Below are 25418 nucleotides of genomic sequence, written 5' to 3'. Positions count from 1 at the left end.
ACCACAGCAGAGGATTAAAAAACAACAATAAAAACAACAAAAAAGCAAACCAAACCCAGAAAACATGATGCCTGAAATAGCATTATCAAGAAATGAAAACCATTACTAGGGTTAGTTCACATTCAGGTGGTCCTGAAAATGCCACTATTGCACAAGCTCTAACCAACGTGTGTTTTGCAGATGCCTTAAACCATTAAATCACAGCCGCTTGAAAGAAGATGCCATGAAGCACAGCACTACATAACCATTTGGGATGGGGACCGCAACCCCCAGCCCTGGGGACACAAGGCAGGAGGGACGGTGCTGAGCTGGTGGCTGCTTGCCCTCCCCAGGGTGGCTCCCGGCTGCGAGTTCCCCGTCGTAGCAGCTCAGGTCAACACAAATCCCACCAGCCAGGAGGGTGACTGCGATGTTCCTGCATCAATTTTCAGCCCTCTATGCGTTTTTTTCATTTATTTTTAAATTACTACTAGTCCTAGATAGCATCCGAAGGAAGAGAAGCAGCGGAGGACAGGACACCCTCCCGCCAGCCTTGCAGGCACTGCAGTGTCGGCTTATGGACCACTGCAGGCAGGTGGCCACTGGCCATCACATCACACAGAGACTTGAGGCAACGACACTCTGCAGTTATCCTAGATACTCAGCCTAGCTCACGTGGAAAAATAAAGCCACCAGCATTAAAGAGAAAGAAAAAGGTGCAAGTTATTTTCTTCCAACAGATTTATCGAGGCTCGGGTTTCCTGCAGCAGCCATGCCCACCAGCTTCTACACACACAGTACTTGGTCCTTGGGGTCCCCAAGATGCTCCAGGACTGCCTGCGCCGGCAGGACCTGGGTGTCTGCCGCTCCTGGAGGAGCGGTGGAGGTGTGACAGCGGTATGGGGCTTTCCCAGGGACAAGAAGAAACGCCACGGTTTTGTGCTGGCAAGCAAAGGGTGAGAGCAGGGCAGCAGCTCCCAGCACCAGCTGTCACTGGTCTGGTTGCTGCTTTCACCACGGGGGACACCGCCACATCCACACGGGGGCTGCACGAAGGTAGGAGGGAAGAAGGTGGCTTTGGGGGAGGGTGACAAACAGGGCCAGCAATTACTGTGGGACACATGATAATGAAAAGCATCCAAACAGACGGAAGGGATTTTTATGTGCCTTGCTCTGAAACGTCCAACGCCAGATGCTACCGTGAGAAAGGAGCCAGGACCACGCCAGAGGTCTTGCCCGGTCCAGCAAGTCTTACATCCAGCTAAAGCAATGAGAGGATGGTGACGGAAACTTCAGCACCATCAGGTCTAAGAAATGACCAACGTACTGAGAGGTCGCACCCTCCAGAATTAATACACCAACTTGCCCGTGAGGACAGTAGCCAGGTTGGCTCAGGCGGAGGGCAGGAGCAGGACCCTGCCCCAGGGGCTGCGGGAGGACTCCTCTTGCTGCCCTGGTCATTCGTCCCAACTTCGGGCCACACCAGCCATCATAGCACAAAACGAGAGACTCTGATTACAAGAGTCCCGTTTCGTGCTCCCCTTTTCCCCCGTCGTTGCTACCAGAAGGGTAAATGCGGAGGCTGGTCCGCTGGAGGAACCCAGAGCAGCCTGTACGCGCATGTCGCGTGCGGGGCTGTCGCAGCATGGAGCTGTACGTGTTTCAGGAGAGGCACAGAGCTGTTAAAGCAGGTCGTTTCAAGGGCTGTATTTTTTTATTCCAACTCTTTGGGAGACGGCACCTCACACGCTGCGAACACCACCACCTTTCTGGTTCATTTTGCATTTGAAGCTCATTACCATTTCCATTATTTTTAATTATTAATTCTATGTATGGAAATTTTTCTTTAAATCATGCTTATAATGGCCGTGGTTATGTGAAGAAAAAGAAATACTTGAAGGAAGGGAGCACATGCCTTCCTCGAAGTCAGCAGCATGCCTCGTCCCTACCCGTCTGGTTTAGTTTACAATCTCATGTCAGAGAGCCGATTTCACACACAAACACAAAATAAAAGCAGGAACACAACTTTTGATCATCCTACATTGATGTTTACTCTTGTTTCCTGTAGCCCCAGGTGACAAATCTGTCCTTTATATAGCGGAGGATCGTTGTGCTATTAACAAAGTCAACTGGACACGCTTAAAACTCACGGCAGGTCTTTGCATTGGTGGCTTGTACCAAACTAAGGAATAATAATTAGTAAGCAGTTAGTTGTAAAACGATAAATACAAATTCAGAAACGTTTCTTCTGAGCAGAAATGCTCGAAAGCAGGAGAATTTACAAGCAACTTTCTTACATATGAACACTTACGCCAAGAAGGGAGATGTTGGAGAAGTCAGCCCCTCTGAACACAAGGGCTTTTGTTCCACCATTCTCTGAGCTCTGAAGAAGTTTAATTTTTTTTTTTTTCTTCATTTAACTTTGCCGGCCTGCCAGCTGGGTATAAGCCAGAAGGGTTATCCAGTCAGAACTTACTGCGATATATTTACAATGGTAGTGCATCTAAGGTTTGTTTATTTCGGGATTAAAATTCAAATGGCTAGAACCATTTAAATAATTAAAGGGCAATCAGAAAATGCCATGAAACCAAACAAATCAGGAAAAGTCATGGAAGCCATCAGCAATATTTAATTCAGAAATTCTCTTTGTTAGGGAACTTAGCTGAAAGAAAACAGCTGGATGTAGTTCAACCCTCTAAATTAAAAACAATCTAACAAGGTCTATAGGGATAACTCTTTCAGCTACATATTGGAGACCAGATTCACTTCTACCAAGTAAATGTAATAGCACTCAAAGCTAGAAAGGAAATTCCTCAGAACTGAGGTAGTTTCTAAGTATCAGCACATTTTCCAATTCCTCGCAAGGCAACTTAGCTATTTACAATCCATTTTTTCCCACACATAAATTTATAACTTTTTCAATTTTATGGTTCCATGATTTATTTTCTAAAGAAAAATAATCTAGCCAGAATATCCGTAACTCTACTAACATCATGTTTTAATAAATAACTGGCTACTTCTAGTAAAATTAAGCCTCCAGATTGTTTATACCAGCCAAGAATACTCCGTCTTTATAGCTTTGCAGAAATTTGGTGTGAAAATAAAGTTGAATATAACGCTGACCCTGAGCTAACAAGTAATTAATGCTTCAATATAAAAATAGAAAATTATCCTTGCAACACAAGGGTGGAATAGAGCAAACCCTCTCTCTGGATTGCTCTCCTGGCTGGTTCCTGGTGTCCAGCCAGACCTAAAGGCTACCTAAAGCGAGAGGAGACGTGCAGAATAATTTTGAGTCTTTCCAAAGACTTTGTTTTCCCTAAACTCTTTTAAAAATTATTTCATCTCTTTTCTTAAAAATATACATTTCTTTTATTAAAGAGTTGCCGTTCACCACAACACTGTTCCAGCTGCAAAAGCACAGGTAGAGAGAGACGAGGGTGTCTCGGGTAACGCCGAAAAGCTACAGTCACTGGGCATCGGCTCCCTGGAGACCAAATACACCGAAAAGGAGGCTCATGGCTTCAGCCCTGCCAGCTCCTGCCTGCTCCTACTCCGATCTGCCTGCCACAGTGCCGCGGGGTGCTGCCCGCCTGCTCCTTCCCTTTTGCTGCCCACCAGAGAGGAAACAGAACTCTTGCAAAAACAAACCCGACACCCCCCTGCCTCCCCTCCCACAAAGTATTCCTTAAAAACAAAACAAAAACAATTTAAAAATTAATCCAGCGTTCATCTAACAAATTTGCAGACAAGACACATGTTGGCATTTGGATCTGCAAGACGACAAGTTGCTTCCAACCGAACAAGTTTAATGCCTTATTCCCACGGGGGGTGCATGTCGGGAACTGACCTACAGGAGTTACAGCTAATTGCAAGGATCCTGGGGAACAAACGACAACTCTTCTTAGCGTCTGCAGAACTGGAATTCTCTGTAGTCTCTTCCAATTTAACCAAACCTCCCGTAAAGAAAGTACAACCTGCTCCTGGCATTAACACCCTATGCAAATGGGGCACTTGGCACACTGACCAGCTCTGCCTTCACATTCTGTTTTACCACGTAATAAAGACAAATTACTTCCACTTCTTTCCAGATAAGGCAACTAACATAATGTGGATAAATGGGAAGTTAACTACATGAAACATGTTTTCTCCTTGTTGGGCAATTATTTTTTTCCCCATAAGATAACATGATAAATAAAACCTGCTTCTGTACAGATATTTCTCATTTCAGAAACACATACTTGTTACAGGCCAAGAGAATACCCTAGGGTTTTTTTGTTTTCGTAAGAAATATGGTAAAATAAAAAAAAAAAAAAAAAAAAAAAGAAAAAAAAGTGATAAAGACACAAATGCAGAGCTAACTACAGGCTTGTATATACATTTTTGTTATCCACCTCTAACATGGACTCTTGGTGAACGGGACAGACTGGTAGTCCCCGTTCCTGTTATTCCCAGAATAGCAAGGGAAGAAAAAATAATCAGTATCTTAAAACCAGTGGCAACATAGTAAAAACTGTACACTGTTGTCCATTAACTTAAAAAGCAAAGTCCCTAGATGGTATAAAAGTGAAAGCAGGTGCCTTCTAACTTTTATTATCAAAGTCTTTTTTTCCCCCCCCTACGCTGCACAATTATCTCCATTGTCTTTGCATGGCCAAGAACAAAATGCTAAGGAGCAAGGCTGCTTGTGATAAACCGCTCCTGGTAGCAGCAGAAGTGTTCACGTTCTTATCGCTCTTGTTGGAGTTCCCCGTGACTTCGGTGGCATTGAACTCGAACTCCGGGGAGCACTGCTGGAGCTCACAGCCGCTGCCGCTCTCCTCCCCGCTGCTCTCCTCGCCTGCGGGAGACAAACACACGTGCTGTCCTCCTCTGCCGCCTGCAGCGCGAGGCTTCGCTTGCAGAAGGCAGCGGGGGGCGGAGAAAAAAAGCAAGCGTGTGGAGGTTTTGACATTTATGAGACGCTAAGTGTTGGTCCTCTGGTTAATGCGACTTCTGCGTGCCGTTCGTCACACCCATCTGTGCTGGTGGATGAAAGCTGGACACGAGCCGGCAACGTGCGCTTGCAGCCCAGAAAGCCAACTGGATCCTGGGCTGCCTAAAAAGAAGAGTGGCCAGCAGGTCGAGGGAGGTGATTCCCCCCCTCTACTCTGCTCTCATGAGATCCCGCCTGGAGCACTGCCTTCAGCTCTGGAGTCCTCAGCACGGGAGACATGGACCTGTTGGAGCAGGTCCAGAGGAGGGCCACAAAAATTGTCAGAGGGATGGAACACCTCTCCTATGAGGAAAGGCTGAGAGAGTTGGGGTTGTTAAGTCTGGAGAAGAGAAGGCTCCAGGCAGACCTTACTGCAGCCTTTCAATACTTAAAGGGGGCTTTTATAAAAAAGATGGGGATGGACATTTTTGTACGGCTAGTAGCGATAGGACAAGGGGTAATGGTTTTAAACTAAAAGAGGGTAGGTTCAGACTAGATATAAAGAAGAAATTTTTTACAATGAGGGTGGAGAAACACTGGAACAGGCTGCCTAGGGAGGTTGTAGATGCCCCATCCCTGGAAACATTCAACGCCAGGTTGGACAGGGCTCTGAGCAACCTGATCTAGCTGAACATGTCCCTGCTCATTGCAGGGAGGTTGGACTAGACAACCCGTAAAGGTCCCTTCCAACCCAAACCGTTCTATGAGAACAACCCTCCTCGCACAGCCTGTCAGAGATGCCGGTTCCCACCCACTTTACTAACACGCTTACCCACAGCTGAAGCTTGACCAGCTACCCCTGTGTTAGCATGAAATCCAATTAAAAAGGGAAAAAGAAAGAGCAAAAGGCAAATAGCAGCAAACGTACTTATATCAATGAAGTCGACATCATTCCCACTGTACGCATTCTTCAGCTTGTTGGTCATCACCCGCAGAGCCATGATTTGCCGGCGGATCACCATGTCTGGCTTGGTAATATCAACTTCTACCTCCGGGTTATTCACTTGACTTGCTAAGCCGTTTCCAGTCACCGCAAAGTCATACCTGAAAAGAAACCGTTCCTGCTGGTACCAGAGCTGCAGCTCGGCAGGGTCCCACACCAAAGGGTGACAACTTGGGAACTCGGCGATGCCACCCATTTCCAGCCTGGGTGATATTCTGAGCCCAACGTGATCTTCCCACATGCTAACCCCCATGGAGCCCTTCTCTGGCTTCTCACCCCATCTCCCCTCCCTGCAGCCTGAGCAGCCTGTGGAATTAAACACTGTTTTCATATACCCTGTGCCACAAAGGCAGGGGAAAGACAATTTTATCCCCAACTTGAAAAGAGAGGGAAGATCTGGGGTTTATAGTAATAATGGCTTACAACAGCATAAATCAGCTCGCTGCAGGCAACAGAGCAAAACAAGCTGCTGAGGTGCCTTGATGCCCAGTTAGACGACACTTTTGGGAAAACAACCTTTGGGGCCATAGTTATCCCACAGAAACCTATACTAACTGTTGGAGGCAAGAGTGTCATTCTGGCTTTGCATAATGCACCTTAACCATCAAGCTGGGGTATTAAATGTGTACTTCTCACCATGCAGACATGAGATGCAATTTCCCTAATAACCCCAGCAGGAGAAACATCTGTGATGTTGAAGATGAGATAACGTAACCCCATGCATTGAAGCAGAGAAGAGCCGAGCTGCTCAGCCTGAGGTGGTGTGCGCGCTCAGGTCTGAACACACGTACGGCCTCTTGGTTTAAAAGAGAGACTGAGCAACAAAACCCACAAGAATACATCTCCTGAAACAGGTATTTGGAGTATCATCTTACAGAGCAGGGATATGATACTTTTTCCCCTCCTCCAATTACCTGACTTGCAAGAAAAATTGCTGTTTAACAGAAGAAAACATTACTTTTCTTAGATATGATACCAACATCAGTATCACGAGAGAGAAAAAAGCCTTTAGCACAATCTACTGATCCTGAAGACCAGGCAGTGGGATATAAGCATACATCTGAGGGGCATGCTCAAACCCCGTCCTGTATATGGGAAGGTTTATCATTATTATTGCTGTTGGTTTTGTCATTATTTGTGACCAATATTATATGTTTCAAAGAAGTCAGAGAGAGACCAAAGTGTAGAAGACTACTGAACTTTTAGCTTATTGGAGCCACAGAGAAAATAGTAACAGCAAAACAAAATATCTTGCACAGCCCACACAGGATGTCCAGCCTCCCCCCTGCCTCCTTGCCCAGGGCTGCCAAGTCTCCATCTCGCCCCCTTACTGGTGCTGGCCCTTGTGCGCACTGGGGAAATCTGCTGTGAAAAGTCCTGTACAAGCTGCTGATAAACAACACCTCAGAAGGGTAGAGCCACTTCTTGTCGCAGAGACCCAAACCATTGCCCTGGCCAAGCAAGGCAGAGTTTCAGGCACACGCAAAACAGTGCAACATTTATGTGACATGGCTCAGTCCTGTGCCCCAAAAATATCAAGGGCAAAAACTGCTATTACTTAGAAAAACTGCTGGACAACCCTGGACAACTATTTTTTTTTTTTAATGGAACATCTTGGATTTTGCTTATTTCCTCAGTAAGCAAACAGAAAAAAAGGAAACTTCTATTTCCAAAATAAAAGCTAAACAGTTACAGAAACCATATGACAGAAAACCTTTGGCTTATTCATGTGTTGGTAATTTCTTCCTTACAAGAAAAAAAAGAAAAAAAAAGTTTTGAAACTATTTTCCCATAAAAAGCGTGCATGAAAACCACCCGTCCCCTCGTGCCACTGACCTCAGCAGCAGAGAAGTGGACCCTTCACCAACCTCCATTTCCCCTGCCCTTGCTCAACAAGAAACGCAGCAATAGCTCCTGGTAGAAACACCAGCTGGGGGCACTGGGGCAACAGCGCTGTCAGACAACATAAGCGTCCCTGCTCTGTGGCCACGATACAGGATTTTGTACAAATCAGCTCCCCGAACCCATGAGCAACCAGTAAGAGGTTTAAGTCCAAGGAGAGACACCATATCTCGGTATCTAGGCTTGGTTCCCTCCTTTAAAACAAACCACCATGTAGAGCTTGGACAACCCTTTGGCTTTGCGTTCAAGCTCTCCCATCTACAAAAAAACAGGGGTAACGGCAGCAGCCTGGCTCGGGGGAGCCGGGGTCACTCCTGTAGGAGAAGAGGGCTGGCACGCCGGGAAAGGCTGGGGCGAGAGGGAGAGAGTTAACAGTGGGCGGCAGCATCGCCAAACCTGCTCTTGGCGCTCCCGTTCCAGCACTCGTTCTCATTGACAGTGCCTACAGACATCTTTTCATCGTTGCAAATGTTGCCAGGGAGAGATGACCAAAATTTTTTGGCTTGCTTCAGCTTTTCTTTCACATCAGTAACCTATTAAATAAAAGAAAAAAAGAAACACAGGACATAATCCAGAATACCAAACGCTCATTAAAAGTGAAGCTGGAAAGGTATTTTTTATCACAACAGACGTGTATAGACCAGATCTTCAGGCTGAGTGTTTTGATGGTTGATTTACTTTTTTAATACAAAATTAAACACCGCTCCTCAAACACATATTACTCATAAGCCAAGCCTTTAAAACAGGCACTTTTCTGACATAGAAGCATTGAGGTAATTCATGTCTAGAGCCATGGGCAGATTACACCCCTCAGAGAGTTTAAGACAGCCAAGGAATATTAAGAAACCCTATAAATTACAAATGGAAAATTATACTCTGCGGTACACGGGTGCGAAGCGCCTGCGCGGCACCGGCGGGACCAGGCACTCACCAGTCGGTCCAAGCTCGTGCCGGCAGCTGTAGTCGGCCGCTCCTCCGGGTTGTAGGGTCTGAAACGAGTGCTGAAACCGCTTTCGGAGACGGAGCGAGCGGTCCGGCCCTGGGCAAGTGTTTTTGGCTGGCCGCATCCCTGGAAAACCTACGCAAGAGAAGGAAAGGGTTTTATGACATGGGAGGTCACAAGAGCCTCCCTTCTCCAGGCTCCAACCCAGCCCCTGCCCACAGTAATACATCAGCTTTATATATACTTGAAAGGGCATCAAAGGAAAAACATACTGATGAGAACAGGGAAATAAAACACATTAGATAAATAAAGCCCAAGTGTCCTCCTGGCCCACTTACCTTCTGAGACACCTGCATGCTGTTCTCCTGCATGTTCATGATCGCATCTGAAATTTTCACATCAATGGGGTCCATGACTGACTCGATGTTGAAGGGACCCTCCAGCCTCTCTGCCACCAGCAGCATCGAATCTAACACAAAGAGAGAAACAAAGGCTTTTAATGGAGGAGCTTCAAGAATAACAGATAACAAGGGTAACAGCTTGAGCATGCAGACATTAACCACTGCAACGTCGCATCTGACCAGCACACATCTCCAGGAAACATTTTGCTCCGTTCCCAGAGTCTACAACTTCACCAGGCACTTATAGGCTGCCAGCACCAAACCACAGGCTCATATACATCAAAAGCCACATTAAACGAGGGAGAGCCATCGCAGCCTGCCAACCAGCAGCCTGTAATCACCTCCTCCCATTAGAACAAGCATTACTAACACCCTCCTCTCCATGCTCATTTATTAAAGGCTGCCTTGTGTCATTTGTTTTTCAAGACTGCTTTCAAAGCCACTGGCTTCCTCGTGCTGGTCCTGAATGTAAGACATCGATGCAAAAGGGCCCAAAATGATCATCGCTACCATCTCTCCCTCACGGAAAGCTATGGGCTTTGCCGTGCCTGGAGAAGCCAAGGGATTGCACCTTCTGGCATTACATGGATAATTTGGACGAGGGAGACTGCATGAGACCAGAGTAAACGCTGCGCACTAATGATATCTTTGGCACATCTCTACACAATGGGAGATGGAAAAGTCCCTCAGCCAACACCGGGTCATTCCTCCTGTGCCGACATGCAAGTCCTCATCAACTACATCATTAAACATAGCAGCTACTGAACATCCACTACTTCCTCTGAGAAATTATTATTGGCATTAAGGCTTTCACCCTGCATTGCATTTAAGCCCTCTCTCTGGTTGTCCCCTAGAAGGTGCCTCCAGGTACACGCCTGGTGCTAAGCACTCGTCTCCTCTCGCCCATCGCAACCTTTATTTAATGTTAAGTTTTCACTGCAGTCCCTCAATCCCAAAGCACCCCGGTTGCTGGTCTCCCCTCCTGCGTCACTTCATGATGCTCTGCCACAAACTCATCATTTTCCAGTTGCATTTAATGCTTCAATTTTTCCTAGCCTCATGACGTGGGAGGCCAGGGCACAGCGGCCCCTCCAGCCCCAAGGAAACCCTCTCCCCAGGAGCTCCTCCCCGCTCCCAAGGATACGCCTGTTCCCTTCCATTAAGGAGAAATGGGCGTTTCACAGTCAGTCTATTAATTTCTCTTGAAAAGTGTTTCTCGCGACATTCATCCTCCTTTCCTAAGCACAGAAGGTACCTTCAACAAGCAGAAAAATTCTGTGGGCTCTGGCTACCTGTTAAAGCCCTATAAAGATATTCCACATACTGAACAGTTTAGTAATAACTCTGCCTTAGCGCCCAAGTCATGTTAAACTACACTAAAAAAACCCCCACAAACTGATGACAAATATACAATTAAGCTACTTGTGTATTTAAATTAATAATAATAAACCCAACAGCAAACCCCCTCCATGAACTGCAGATGCCTTCCTAGCCTGCAAATCCACTTTTTAAAGACAACTCAATATTCCTAAGATTTGCTGGGTTAGTTAAAGTTCTATCAGTTGATCAACCCATCCCAAAAACCACATCAGCCAGGACTGATGCAGCTCCGCCAAGGTGCCGGTGTTTAAGGAGTGAACCCCGGGAGGAGCTGGAGCCCCCAGGAAAACCCCTCGCCCCGCAGGCACACACCACCAACACCAGCGACAGAGCTGTTGCAGGGCATGGCTGGAATTTAGCCGTCAGGGACTACAAACAGGTCTGAACTAAACACATTTGGGGGGGGGGGGGAAAAAAAAAAAAGGTAATAACAAATGAAACAAAGAGTCTTAGACTGTATTGTGGTGGGCTCCAATAAAGTGATGCTTCAAATCTCTGAGTAATGACTGCTAGCATGAATATACCATTGTGCCAGAGGGGAGAAAAATGCTTTTGATGTGCTACCAAATGGAGACTTTTGTAAACAAGTGGAGCACAACTTAAATGTGTTCATCATTGTCAAAGCTTTTGGGGTTTTTCACGCGCATAAAGAACATCCCGGCGCAGTTTGCAGGAAGCCGCTTATTTCAAATAAAAATATTATGAATAGACAGATAATAAACCACACAAAATGCATAGGGTTTTTTTTTTTTAAAGGAAAAGAAAAATCATTCCATTTTGTAACTACTTAATTCTCTGAGTGGCCAGGAAAGGCCGCAGATCAATAAAGTGTTTGTGAAAGACTGAAAGGAAACATAAACCCCAATTCTTCTGGCTGTTTGGCGTCTTTGTAAACTTTGAGCCGGGCAGGCCATCCACAAGACCATGGGAATGTAGAGCGAATTGGGTCCTTTGTTAGCGGGGGTGCCATGGCGTTACATGTATCACAGCCCAGGAATGCAGCCTCCGCTTTGACTGCCGATAGAGAAAATGCATTCGGCCTCCAGCAGAGCTGCCAAAGCTGGCGAGAAAAGATAAGGAAAGTAATAATTGCCCTTGGAGAATATATTCAACTGGAGCTCCTCAGGAGCTGGGATTGATACTAGCAAGGAGCGCTAAATGAAATAAACTTTCATTGAAAAGGGGGGGCGGGGGGGGGGGGGGGGGGGAGCCTCCACCTCATCCACAGTTTTGATTTTGGGGGTATCCTGCAAACCTTTACCTCCCACCAGGAGCTGGCTGGTGTCCCCACCAGCAGTCGTGGCGAGCAGCGATTCCCTCCGGCAGCCACGTTTGACATTAATAAAGTTGGCTGGGGTTCAAGATAACGCTAGCACCACTGCACGTCGAGGGGGGAGGCACGCCGCATCAACACCAGAAATGAAGCTTTGGTGCAACTCATCTCCCAAAAAGATTTTCCATTATTGGGAGAGAGGAGTTGATTATAAATATCAATTCTTTTGCCCCAGCTGCGGTGCAAAATAATTGGTATTTATAAGCTACGGTGAGGTGCCTTGGATCTGCTTCACAAAAAAAAGTCTGGCAGAGTGAAAAATGTACCCCGGACATTTATTACAAACACACAGCATGACAAAGACTGTCTCTCCTCCCTGTGATGTGGAGATAGAAGTGGATTTGGGGGGGGGGGGGGGGAACCAACCAACCCACACCATATAGCACCATCCCTTAAAGACCCTTTTCCTCCTGCATACATTTGTCCTTGCTACTGGCATTGAGACAATCCTTGGCGACAAAGCACCTCGCTCTCATGAAGGAAAGCAATTCTTTCGCATTGTGCCACCAATAATCAGAAACCCACATCTTCAGCCTCACTGTCTGACTTGAAGAACAAAAGGCAGTTTTCAGTCTTAACCCCAAGATCTGATTTAAAAGGGGAGGGAAGGAGGGGGAAGACCTTGACCATTCATTAACAACCTTTTTTTTTTTTTTTTTTTTAAGGGGAAAAAAAATTCTTTGCACACAAAGTAGTCCTCCAGATATGTATACGGAGCCTGAATTTGACATCTTTGAGCAGAGTAAACCTTGGGGGGGGGGGGGGGGGGGGGGGGGGCAAGATCATGAAAAGGCACTGGAGATTAACACTGTTCATTCAGGAAAGCTCCAGCTCCCCCAATAGCTTGTTTGAAACAAAGTATACCCCTGTCTAATTGGTGTACAATTGCATCAGGAATAGAGGGCGAAATAGTTTAAAGATAGTTAAATGGGAGAAAAGAGTACAATTCGGTCATTATTTCATATGCTGCAACTTTAAATGGTACTTTGAAGAAGTAAAGTCTAAAGTCTTCTCGTCTCAAAAAAACCTACAAACTTTACCTCCCAGTTTGGAAAAGCTTTAAATAAGTGACTTACATATAGACCCACTAACACATGCGCATGCATATTTTATACGCACATGGACCCAAATTCATATATACTTGCAGCATTTGTTGGAAGTTCTCCCATTTAACTATCTTTAAATTATTTCGCTAGGTTCAAAATCTGGTTTTGACAAGTAATAAATCACTGCCATAACCATGTACTTAAATGTGCGATGCAAAATAGCATCAAGCCCATGCAGGTGGGTTGGTTGTTTTTGTTGTGGGGTGGTTTGGGGGGGGATTTGGGGTTTTTTTGCTTATTTATTTATTTATTTAAACCTTTAAACACATGGGACATTTGTGACATACGCCCTGCCCCAAATATCAGATCTATTTCATTTAATTTGCCTCAAGTGGCAAATTGAGATACAAACCAAAATCTGGAACATAACCAGCACCTGTTCAGTTATTAAACTGTCTAAAGAAAGCACAGCTTAAGTTTTCAGTATCCGTACTCCACTGCAACAATCAACCCAGAGTGCAAGAACCAAGCAAATACTGCCAATAAATGTAATGAAGCTTAATACCATACTTAAGTAATGAGTGGGCAAGAAGCCCCTTGGGGATGAAGCACTGCAAGCAGAAAGCTTTGCTTCCAACCTGGAATCACATTTATTTATTTTGTCTTGTTTAATAATCTTAATTATTGTATGCAGTCCCTGATCAGTCTCGTGTGACGGGGCTCGCTGGCTTCCCCCGAGGTTCGTCTTTAGCTGCATACCACCTACAGCAATTAGCTGCTTGTGCTTTTGTCTGTTTTCTGGCATTATGCCCTTCCCTTTCATGGGATTCCTCTTTTCTACTTGGACTAGATGTTTGCAAGTCTCCTGGCTTTGAGCTATTTCAGCAACAATTGTAGCTGAAATACTTAATATTCTCATGAGAAAGACGGCTGGGAGGAATGGGGGGGGGGGGGGGTGGTGTCAGCCTCCCAGAGAATGACTTGGAAACCCAATTTAGTATCACATTTAACTCCCTATATGGAATACACAGGCAAAAAAACGCCTTCTGAAAATAATACGCTGCACACATCCAGTTGGCACGGGCAGCGAAGTGAAAAGCCAGTGCACAAAACACAGGAAAACAAGTTCTAAGATTTAAATCTAGCCTGAAATGCCAATTATCAGCAATTTCCCCTTTTTTATCTCACACCTTAATGAAAGGGAAATCTTTTCTGTCTAACAGTCTTTTTTTTCCACGAGTGGGATGGGAAGAGTACAGCAGCCTTGTCAGTAGCGGCAGATACTTTACATGTGCACTTCATCACACATTAACTGGAGTGAAGCGACTGCTCCCAAAGGATGCTCGTTCACAGATAAATCAAGCCTCCTGGAAAAGGAGCACAAATGAAAACATTTAACATTATCTATTGCCTGTGCCCCCAAAACATGATGCATCGCCAATTCTGCTGAGCCTTAACCCAAGGTAGAATTTAACATTTCAGTCTAAGTTTCATGTATGGAATAATACTGTTTTATAAGCATGGAAGAGAAATAATAAACAGGAGGAAGAGGATGGCAGAGGCACTCGCACAGTGTCATGTAAGGCCTATCAACATTTCAAAAGGATGGCGGCCAAGAGCCAAATGAGCTGTTTAAAAACAGATTCAGACACATGTCCCATTCAATTTTTTAATGTAAAGCCTACAGCTTTTCCCAAAGCTCACTGCGGCTGGCAGGGAGACTCCCAGGCTGCTGAGCAAGAGAACTAGCTTCAGGAAGGACAGCTGTATGATGACAACAATCTATAAGGAGTAGTATGGAAAAAACAGCTTGCGCACGTGCTTGGTCCAGCAAGAAGAGACACTACAAGCCTACAAGCACATGGCAGCTCCATCCTCCTAAAGCATGCTGCAATGGAAGTCACTGGCACAACAGAAGTCTCATTTATTTAGAAATTAATGTGAACAGCAAAAAGTGTGCTGTATACAGAGGTGTGGAAGGAAAAGATACCCACCACAGACACCTTAAAAAACCTGCTATAGCTCAGCATAGCTGCTCACAAAAGCCATTCAGGTGAGGGACACAGTATCAGTATATACTCACATGCTGTTTTAACCCATATTGCCTTACCCATAAAGATATTCCACTCAGCATCCAAGTCCCCTTGGTTGGCCAAGCAGCCTCTCATGACGTTAAAGCAGTAGTTGTAACAGGGCTTCACTGATACCAGACCTCGGCAGTATGGGCAGTACATCATTTTCAGCAGCGCTCGCGTACCCTGAGGCGTGGGGTTCACCTTTAAAAGAGAGAAAGGGGAAAGGAGAAGGAAATTAGCCCTCGGTCACTAAAAAAACCCCACACGTTTACCCCAGGGTAGGTGGGAACAGAGCTGCGCAGAGGAGATGCAATGGGGTCAGCCACCGTCGTCCGGTCAGAGCTCCCCGCTTACGTGGTCCGGGGATCTAGGGAGCAGATGAAGGGGTCTGGCTCACCTCCTTGGGTGTACCTGCCACTCCAGGGGGCACGGACGGTCCCCTTCTCCACGAAACATTAGCTGCTCTGCCACACACCTTGTGCACTGTGGAACCCCTCCCCGGGCTGCAAGGATAGGCACCCCGAGGGGACACGCAGCACTCGAACTCAGGGAAGGCAACCAAGCCAAAAGGTATAACGCAAGGTTGCACTACCCGAGCTCCGCTGCAAACACACACTGACGACGACGATGCCAGGATTTCTCGGGAAAAAGCAGCTGAGATGGGATGCCTGCCGCTACCACACCAAATCTGCCAGGAGCGTGCCCTCCTCCTCCACAGCACGCCTCTTCCCGGACAATCGCCCAGCAGGGCTCTCTGGCAGAGAGACCGGCTCCTTTATCTTACATTCAACTCCTGCAAAACAGCATTTACATGACAGATACCCGGGTTCATTTATACTCAGCACTCATCACGCTAAATAACGCCGTTCCCCCCACCCGAAGGAGGTGGCGGCTACAGCCTCGCAGCTGAGGACAAGCCACGAGGACCCTCGAATCCAACGTGCAACTGCTGGGCGTGCAAGTGGAGCTATCTACAGCAGGCACGTCACCCCTTGAGCCCTCAACAGGCCTATTTTCCAAAGTGACTCATGGTCATTCATGTTTGATTCACTCTCTGGCCCAGCTTCAAAACATTCATTGAAACCATTTCCACCCAGCCGGTCTGGGGAGCATGAGCTCCAGCACCATCTACTAGTGCCGACTACGCAGTGGGTCCGTCTAAAGCACTGAACAGAGACGCTCCCTCAAGAGCAAGTTTAAGTGTTAATTAGCCACACATGAAAATGGAAAATCCAAGATGCGATCAGAGATACACTGACAAAATAGAAGCGGTCTCTGGTGTTTTAAGCAATACGCTTGAGACTTCTTGTAAGGCGTTTATGGAGAGCGCTCTAAATAAGTTATGATCCAAGACCGTGCTGAAACAGGAGACACACACACAGCCCCGAGGAAGAGAGAAGTCATTCAGTACAAAGGACTGGAGCTGTGGATGGCCTCCATGTCTCATCTGCTGGAGGTCTGGAAACCGATTTCACAGCAGAGAAGATGACAGGACTGAATGGAGATGAATGTACACAAGGAAGACCTGGTACCACACGTACCCTGAGGACCTTACTATTGCGAAGCGCATCTCAGCACGAGGGCTGTGGAGAAACTGAACATCATCTTCTGGTGCAAAAACTAGTTGGCAGCACATGAAACTAGGAGGCAACAGACTTCAGTAAAAACACACCAGAAATAAAAAATCCCACTACATAATGAGGCTGGCTTTGCTAATAACATCAGCAGATTTTTACACGCTCTTTTCTTATGAAAAGATATGACAGATGAAAATTCATTGTGTTTCTACAACTCCAGAAAGACCACGGTTTCTGTTCAGTAGGCAAGGAAACCTGTTAGAAAGACAGGACAATTTTCTGCAGTTGATGGAGCTCAGTGCTGGATTTTGGCTGGCCAGCAATGTTCATTCAGACATCACTTTAGCCCTCTTTTGTCGTCTTTACCCCTCTTTTGTCCGTGAAGAGCCTGTTTGGCTGAGCAAAAGGAGACTCAATGTAGAAAGCTGTTTGCGGTGGTGAGGGAATCTGATTCAGATGCTTCAGAGCATATATACATACATATATATACATATACACACACACACATATATATATATATATATGTGTGTGTGTGTGTGTGTGTGTGTGTGTATATATATATATATATATATTTGGAAGGCACAGCAGGAGCAGCAGCCCCAGCAGAAAGCTCCCTATTGGGGCAGCATGGCTTTAAAGCAGAGCTAGTTCAAACACTGGGAAGAGCTCAAGCAACAGAAACCAGCTAAATCAGATGATTTATAGTTGGAAAACGGAAAACAGACAAATGTAAAGGTATCATCTGCCATCCAGATGGTGTAGTCCTTGCGTAACAAAAAAGTTGCAGGGGGGGAAGAAGGAACTAAATAACATCTCGCACCCAGAGACGGAGCTCTGAAGGATGCCCCAGTTTAGTAGTTTAGTCGTTTCTCTGATAAAAATCCCTTCCTTTGCCGCTCGGTGGTAGGTGCCAGGAACTCCATGCCTAGTCCTGAGGCTTATCAGCAGATCCTGGCTGTCCTAGCACTGCTGGCCCTCAATGAAGTGTTCTGCATCCTCCTTGGGAAGAAAACTAGGAAAACGTTGATAGCACCAGCCAGGTGCTAGAGCTGAAGCGGGATGAGGAGCAGGAGACTTCCCCAACCCTATCATGGAAAACTGCACGTTTATGAAAGGGATTGCATGACTGTGTTGCAAAAAAATCACCCGCACAGCAGTGACCCAGGAGGCACCTTCCCATCTTAGGTTCCCGGCTTGCCCCAGGAGCGGCTGCAATCGCGCAGCATCCCCCCGCTTTGATATTTCATAGGGGTTGATCTTTATGAATCCCAGCAGATGCAGGGGAAACTGAAGCCGCTTTCCCGCGTTCCACAGCAGACGACATGGGATGGTCACTCGGATTAGGTCCTTTGAACAAAGACACAGGATGATTTTAAAAGCAAACAGCGTTTTGCTTCCTTCTCCACATAGGTTTGCAGCTCTGAGCCCTACACAGAGCTGAGCGGAGGGTGATGGCAAAAGGGGCGATGAAAAGACAAACCCCAGCCCGCAGGGACTGCCAAACCAAGCCCTAACTACTGATGGACGTAACCCACGGGGAAGCTGTTAGCTTGCAATACAGTTGCAGGTGAAGAGGAAGACAAAGGGGAAATTCATCAGTCCAAATCTGCCATTTTATGGTGTCAGAAAGCAACAGGAAGGCACAAGCAGAGATCGCCTCTAAGAGAGTTTCATGGGAGATTATGAGCAATTACACCTCGTTACAACAGTGATAAATGCTTAACTGCTGCGTATCGCTGCAACGAGAGCCTTAACCCCTGGCAAGGGGCCCGTACCCAGTCCAGACCAGCTCTGGATCTGTCAGTGGGATGTGCCATATGTTGCACTGGCAATTCTTCACAAGCTTTTAATGTTCGCTCTGCCATGCCAGGTGCAAGCTCTTAAAACACCATTGTATGTAACAGTAAACCCAGATATGCTTTGTTCTGGGATTGTGTTTATCTTGGAAAGCAACTCAAGTTCATTCAAACTCTACTCTAGAATGACCCTCAAAACCAAATAATCTCCTTTCTAATAAAGCAGAGTCCCAAAGAAAGCTTTATTTGCTGAAGAGGATTTACTCTGGTAGATGTGAGCCCAGGTAGTAGTAAGCTGTAGTGCACATATGCTGTAAAAGCTTCTAATAGAAGTAAATGCACTCCAACCCCTCCCTTTTATCTTGTGAAATTTATTTCCTTTCTGTGGCATTCCATGCCACTGCAGCAATCCATCACCCTGTGGTTTCATCATGTAAATTACAATTTGTCCATATCTATACGCTTTGTCAAACGTGAAGATTAAACGCTGCTAACAGATGTGTTTTGGCACCAAACTTCACATTCATATCGAACTTCCTCCTTAAGAATACAGATTTGCACACAAGCCACAAAAATTAAGTGAAAAACAAACAATTCTGGGCTTAATTCAAATGTTTCGTATCATATTTGAGATACCCCCCCCCCAACTTACATTGACCAGTGAAGGTACAATCATGTTCTTGTAAAAATTGCATGCTCTTAGTATAATAAAATCTGGGGTTTGTTGGTACCTTGTCACACGCATCCCATTTCAGAGTCTCACATAAGGGAAACGGTTTGCCTTATGTCCTTAGCCTTTTCCAACTCCTTGGCAATTGCATCTGGATGCATGCATCTAGTAGGAACTTCACCATTAAAGTCTACACCTATCAAGTGAAATGCCTTGTTAACAGCCTACCACAAAGCTGCTAAAATTCAGGATAAACCAATCTGTGCAAGCAGATAAAGTTCAGAGAAGCAACTGGTTCCTTTTTCCCCTTCCCTTCCAAGGCAAGGAATAGCTGAGGAAGGACGACAGAGCTCCAACCATGGATGGTCCTGTGGGGAGCTCCCACCAGCTGCCAGACAGCCAGAGCCACATTTTATTCCCTCATTCTACCCTCAAGTTAACATTAAGAATGTTAATAACAACACTTAAAACCCTGTCAGCTTTAATAACTATTTATAATAACACTGATAACTCAGGCTTTCTTATTTTCCAAGCTTGCACAAAACAGCGTTGCCATGCCAGCAGCACAGCCAAGAGAAAACATAAAAATACAACAATTTGAAAATAAATGCGGTGAAATTACTTTTGATTTATACTGTGTTTTCTTTGCAAAAAACAAAAACAAAAACAAAAAAACCAAACCTGAATCAGGGCAATACTGGATAAGGAAGACTGAAGGAGTAACTTCCCAGTGACATGGAAAGATGATTTCATGACTTCAAAAACTAACTCCAAAGCTGACTGAAGGACTGTGGGATGCTCCAGGTGAGCAGCCAATTTAGACAACTGTCATAGATTTTTGGGACCAACACAACCTTACTTGCATCATTTTTTCCTTCCCTCAGTGTTGTGCAAGACCATCATCTTGGCACATGCCAGTCCAGACATTCAGCTCACTGTGAAGCAGAAGATCACTTGGGTGGCTCTTGGTTTGCTTCCCCACCCCAAATATTCCGAAGAAACTGTTTTGGAATTAACTACGCATTTAGCCAATTTTGCTGGCCCGGTGTTAGCACATGAATAATTTAGAAAGCATTTGGTTCAACCACAGATTTGGGCCTCTGAGGTCTTGCACAAGGGAGCACATTTAGGAGTGATATTTAGGAACCGCACAGCTCTGTGCCTCGCCAGTATTCGCTACCCATGGCGATGTCTGCTGCAGCTTTACCTCGTGCTTTATTGTGTGCTTGTCTTCCCCACCGGCACCCCCAGCCCACACGGGGCGGACGGGACCTCAGGCTGCCAAGCGGACACCTCTTCCACCAAATGCTTATAGAGCAATGCCAGGGTCAGCATCTCCTGCTCTCGGTGTCCTCAGGACCAGCGCACCTTTCAAACGAAGCTTGTTTTCCAAAGCACCTGCCTCTCCCTGACCCAGAGACACAGCAGATAATTAGGAACGTTCTGTTTGCTTTAATGAGCAAAACAGTGAGAACATTTATCTTGGCAGCTACACCCAAAAACTTCCTTTAGTTACCCCTCACATTGTTTTCAAAATTAGCAGCAGAACCACAGTGTAGGAGGAGGCAAAGAAAGAAAGAAAAAAAACCCCAGTGGACTGAAACGCTCCTGCATGATGCCATCAGCTCCAAACCCACAGCCACATCCACGCGCGCTCTCAGCCCGTTAAATCCGCGATGATTGCTGCTCGAGCATGCTTTGAAGGCTATGCCTAGTGCAGACCCTCAGATGGCTGGAGCTGAGGCAGATGCAGCCACATTCTTGGCAGGTCTTCTCAGGGTCATCTTTGATGTGGAGAAGTGCTTGGTATTGTTTTCTACATTGATGTTTGCCCTTGGCACACGGAGGGCAACGTCCTTGTGCACGGCGGCCCCTCGGTCTAGCCCCAAGGCTTGCAACTTGCTGTCTGGACAGCACTGCTTCTTGAAAGGTCCCTCTGCAACACTAAAAGGGCTCCTTGGCTCTTCTGGCTGGTTGTGGGTTGCCCATGAAGCAGCAGCACCTGCCCCCCGTCTCCTCTCAATGCGTGCAAGCAACACATTTCATTTCTGTCACTTCCCTGGGAGGGTTTGCTCTTGCCCGAAGGCTGCCCAGCTTCGCTGGATATAGGAACATGAACTTCTTTCTGAAGAAGGATTCAGGTCACCTTCCCCTTAAGTCAAACCAAGGGCAAAGACCACACAAAGGGAGATTGGACCTTTGTTCTCTGACTAAACTTTTAGATCCTCAAATGGTAATTACGAGGGACACAACATTTACTGAAATAGGAGCTCGGTGCCCTAGTATTTTTGATGATACAGGCCTTAATTCTTATTCATTCAGTGTTTTATTATTTTAATCACCGATTCTCCTAAGCTAATGTCTGGTCCACATTCAGCGTCCATGCTGGAAAGGGCAGGAGCCACGGTTCAAGAGATGCAGCTGGAGGTAAGGGAGCTCACCCAGGCCGCCAGCAGGTTGGTTTATGCAGGTTCAGCATATCACCTTGTGCTCAAAGGATTCCTCATTAGAGATGAGGCAGCTCAGAACAAAGGGGCTTAAAAAGCCACCAGGCTCTTGCTCCAGCTTTGGAGCAGCTGTGGGAAAGCAATCACCTGCCCCCTCTGCAATTCTCTTCCATAAAGAGTTTGAAGAAAATTCCCTCCTTGGCTGCTATCATCACACTTCATTAGGGAAGAAATGCCGATACCAAGGAAGCTGAGCCTCCTCCACCCACCGCGAACATGTCCAGCAGATTTCACTCAGCTTTTCACGTCTCTTGAGGATGGCAGGTGATAAGGTATGTGTATTAGGAATACATACAAAGCTGTGCATTGTTTCATACGGCTCGTATCTGTGCTTCCAACTTAAACACCATTTCTTGCATACAACTGAAGCTGCTGCCTGTGCTGGACAAAAAGCAGACAGGGTTCCCAAGGACAGGCTGGAAGCCCCTTTCCAGCAGCCCAGCTGCTTTGGTGGCAACCGCACCTCATGTGGCTTTCAGCACGCAAATGCTTGTCGGGAAGGTGATCTGGGAGCCTCCAGAGCTCTCAGCAGTTCCTCAAACAATCGAACACAAGGGCAAGAGGAAGAAGCGGTAAAAGAACCCCAAAACAACAGTTCATCAGCATAAGTCTCCTTGGGGGCTGCAGAAAACTCTCACCACCACTGCAACTGCAGGAGGTCCCATCCATACGTCCCCATCTGCAGCTCTGCGGAGAGACAGTGACACCAACGCAGGGATTCGATGTTGCGTGGCTGCATGCTTTGTCCTTCATGCCGCTCCAGTGCTGACGTCCAGCCAGACCTCCCCTCCCAGCCCCTGGGTCAAGCAGGCTCCTCCCGACCCTACGAAATGCTATCGGGGGGCTCGGTCCTTGACTTCACCTTCTCCCCCCACAGCGGGGACCTCCATCCCATACCTGTCGCTGACCTGCACTCAACAAGCCCCATAGCACCTTGCCCTCAAAGGTGTCGTGACCCTCAAACCGGGCTGCAGGTTTAATTGCACGTAACTAATTAAAGGAACATCTCTGCAGCTTGAGAACTGCCCAGTTGTAGGTTCTCGCTCATTTTGGTCACTCTGGGCTCTGGCTTGTATTTGCTCCTTTTTTCCACTCCTGGCTGGGGCAGGAAATGTCACTGCTGGCAGCAATTTAACCCGGCTGATTTTAGTGCTTGTCAAGGGCTAAGTAGCAAGCGAGCGATTAGGGGATGGGCAGATTTCCGTCTCCCGAAGGCGAGGGCAGGAAGGTCAGAGAGAAAGCACCAGGCGTCAGCAGACGACAGAGGGAAGCGCTGGAGGCCCCCAGCCCTGCGCAGCCCACCTCAGATGCAGGATACATCTCTAGCAGGCAAAAAACAGCATCCCGGGTTTTCTTCTCAGATCTGCTGTTCCGGACAGATCTGGAGAATTTTGTACTTTTGGGGTCCGAAGGAGGGAATTTGAGAGGTGAAGACTTGAGCATCAAAATTGTGGGTTTTAGACACAGTTTGAAAAAAGTCTGTGCTTTCTCTCAAAACCATACAGCTTTCTCTCTGTTGTGTGTTTGGGCAGCAGCACATGGCTTCTGATCCACCCAATGCCAAATTAAAAGTTATTTTCTAGCATTCTGGCTCAGAAATCAAGCATACTTGCAGCTTTTCAATATTCTCTCTTCTTTTCCCCCCCTTACCTCCAAACTCATGCAAGAACAATACTTTTCTAAATGCATCTCCCTAGTGAAGATGTAAAAACATATAGGATCATTAAAAAGCCATCAAGGCCATTCTACTGTAAAGAGCTCTTTGCTCTCCTGATAGCACCCCGGGAAAGTAAAAAACAGCTGGGTCTTGCAGTAGTTTGTATTTCTCCTCCTGAGGATTTTCAATTAAGCATTTTTAACTTGCTTGTTAAAAAAAACATTAAAAGTAAAACTAATTTGCATTACTTTGGACATTTTTTCATAAAGAAGAATAGAAGATTTATCCCTCAAGTTAATCCCTGGTATAAGCAGTCATCCCACTACAACTCCTGAGTAAAAATAATACGGAAGCAAAGTCAATAGAGTCATTACATAGAGCTCAGCAAAGCCAGGCTAATCTATATGTAATGTGGGAAGCCCCAAAACACAACCGCAAAGCAGCAGGCATAAAAACATTAGCTTTTAAACTCACGTATAGAATTTCCCATTGTGTCCTGCAGAAATGTGATGTTAGATTTCCACCGAATGAGATTAAAACACTATAGAAAAGATTATTATTCCTTCTACTGCTGCAATAAAGCTCAGGCATTCAGCAGCAGGGACTTTTGCTACTGCTTGGAAAAGTCAATCTGTTGCAGGATTTCCAGTGCAACTTGTGAAAGCGAAGTGGAAAGTGCAGTCACTGTGATTGTACAAGGCGCATGAGCTATTTTTGCAGCTGAGCTGGTCTCTGGGTAACCTTCCATAATCGAGCAATTCATTCTAGGGTTGAAGGCAACTCTACACTCAAGGATCTTCAAAAGGGAAAGAGAAATCACAACGCCACCTCGGGTTCACGACTCTGATTCGTAACAGATGCGGGGACTGTAGCCCTCGTGGTCCCGTGTCAAGTCTGGAGACGTTTTGATGAATTCTGAGCAGATGGAGCATAAACACGATCCCTCACCCATGCACGTTTACTGCCTATCAAGTGATTGCACATTCCCGAAAACCGTACTGGGGCTTAACGGACGGACCTCCCACCTGAATACTTCATCCGCACTCTCCAGCAGCGAAAACCCCATCCCCTGACCACAGGATCTGCCACACAGCCAGAAACAAGAGCCACCAAATCTGAAACTCCAACCAAGAGGTCAGCAGGCTTGGCCAGTGACCCGGCACGGAGACATGACGCTTGGCGTCATCCAGCACCGACCCTCCCTCCCACATCTCCTTCCCACCACCGGACGGCGTCCCTGAGGCCGAAGGATTTTGTGGTCTCCTAAGAGGGACCCCACACATCACCCATGGAGCTCCATGACACCCATCCTCAACCAGCGGCACGCAGACACATCTAACGTGAGAGTCATCACTATTAAATGAGGAGTCAAGGTGTCCAAGGACCTAAATCTGCCACCGCTAACTTACAACTTGCTCCTGGAGCCTAGATATATTAGTATGGCAACTCTTCCCTTGCTAATATTCTCTGCCCTATCGCACACATGCAGGCTTATCACAGGCTGTTTTTCTCATTTCTCTTCAAGAAAAATTAATGTGGAAGCAGAATTTTTTTTTCTTTCCAGAGAGACAGTATTTTAATATTATCCCTGTAAGTCAAAGCAATTTGAATGATTATCTCACTTAACGATGCTGCCTGTGCTGCCTCCAAAATTGCATTCTGCTTCTAAGACTACCTGAACAGCTATTCTTTTCTGTTTTACTGTTGGGGTATTTTGGGGTCTTTTTGTTTTTTGGTTTTTTTTCTTTCCTAACACTTAGGGTGAATCAAACTACTGCCTGCCCTTTCAGCCTGGCATTTTATTACTCTGTAACCAGGTAGAGAGAAAGTAAACCTCTCTCTACCTGATTAAATTATTATATTACACCTTCTATAGCCCATGGGAAATGAGTTGAGTTTGTTAAAAGGAAATCACTAATATTTGTTATCTTACACAATCACTTTATGGGGATTATTGACTACACCTGTTCCCTCTACCATACAACTCAGACTAAAATTAAAGACAAATCTCATGTCAAAAAAAAAAGTCACCCCACTTAAAACTCTCCAAAGTGGTTTATAAGAAGAGGAAGGTAAACATCTAAGTGACCAACACATCATATCTGCGTGATCCGCAAAAAAAAGTGACTTTACCATAAAAGTCTGAGGTCTAACTCATGCTGCGTGTGTGGCACCAAGTACAACTGCCTCCTGCCCTGTGCATGTGGCTCCGGCTTACTGTTATCATAAAAGTA

The 25418-nt window shown here is 46.1% G+C and overlaps 1 protein-coding gene across 1 annotated transcript in view; it reads right to left on the bottom strand.

Moving 5' to 3' along the window:
- Positions 1-2005: 2005 nt before the first annotated feature.
- GPC4 (glypican 4) overlaps positions 2006-25418 on the bottom strand; it is a 70093-nt gene continuing 46680 nt past the window's right edge. Inside the window, exons 4-9 of the mRNA XM_029997029.2 lie at positions 15013-15178; positions 9081-9211; positions 8731-8877; positions 8196-8332; positions 5823-5998; positions 2006-4819 (exon numbers count right to left, since the gene is read on the bottom strand). Coding sequence (XP_029852889.1) covers positions 4611-4819; positions 5823-5998; positions 8196-8332; positions 8731-8877; positions 9081-9211; positions 15013-15178 — 966 coding nt within the window. The 3' untranslated portion in view covers positions 2006-4610. The remainder of the gene's footprint in view (positions 4820-5822; positions 5999-8195; positions 8333-8730; positions 8878-9080; positions 9212-15012; positions 15179-25418) is intronic.

This window comes from Aquila chrysaetos, chromosome 21, assembly GCF_900496995.4.
Source record: "Aquila chrysaetos chrysaetos chromosome 21, bAquChr1.4, whole genome shotgun sequence".
NCBI lineage: Eukaryota > Metazoa > Chordata > Aves > Accipitriformes > Accipitridae > Aquila > Aquila chrysaetos.
Note: the sequence above shows the minus strand (reverse complement) of the source record. Positions and strands in the feature narration are given on the sequence as shown.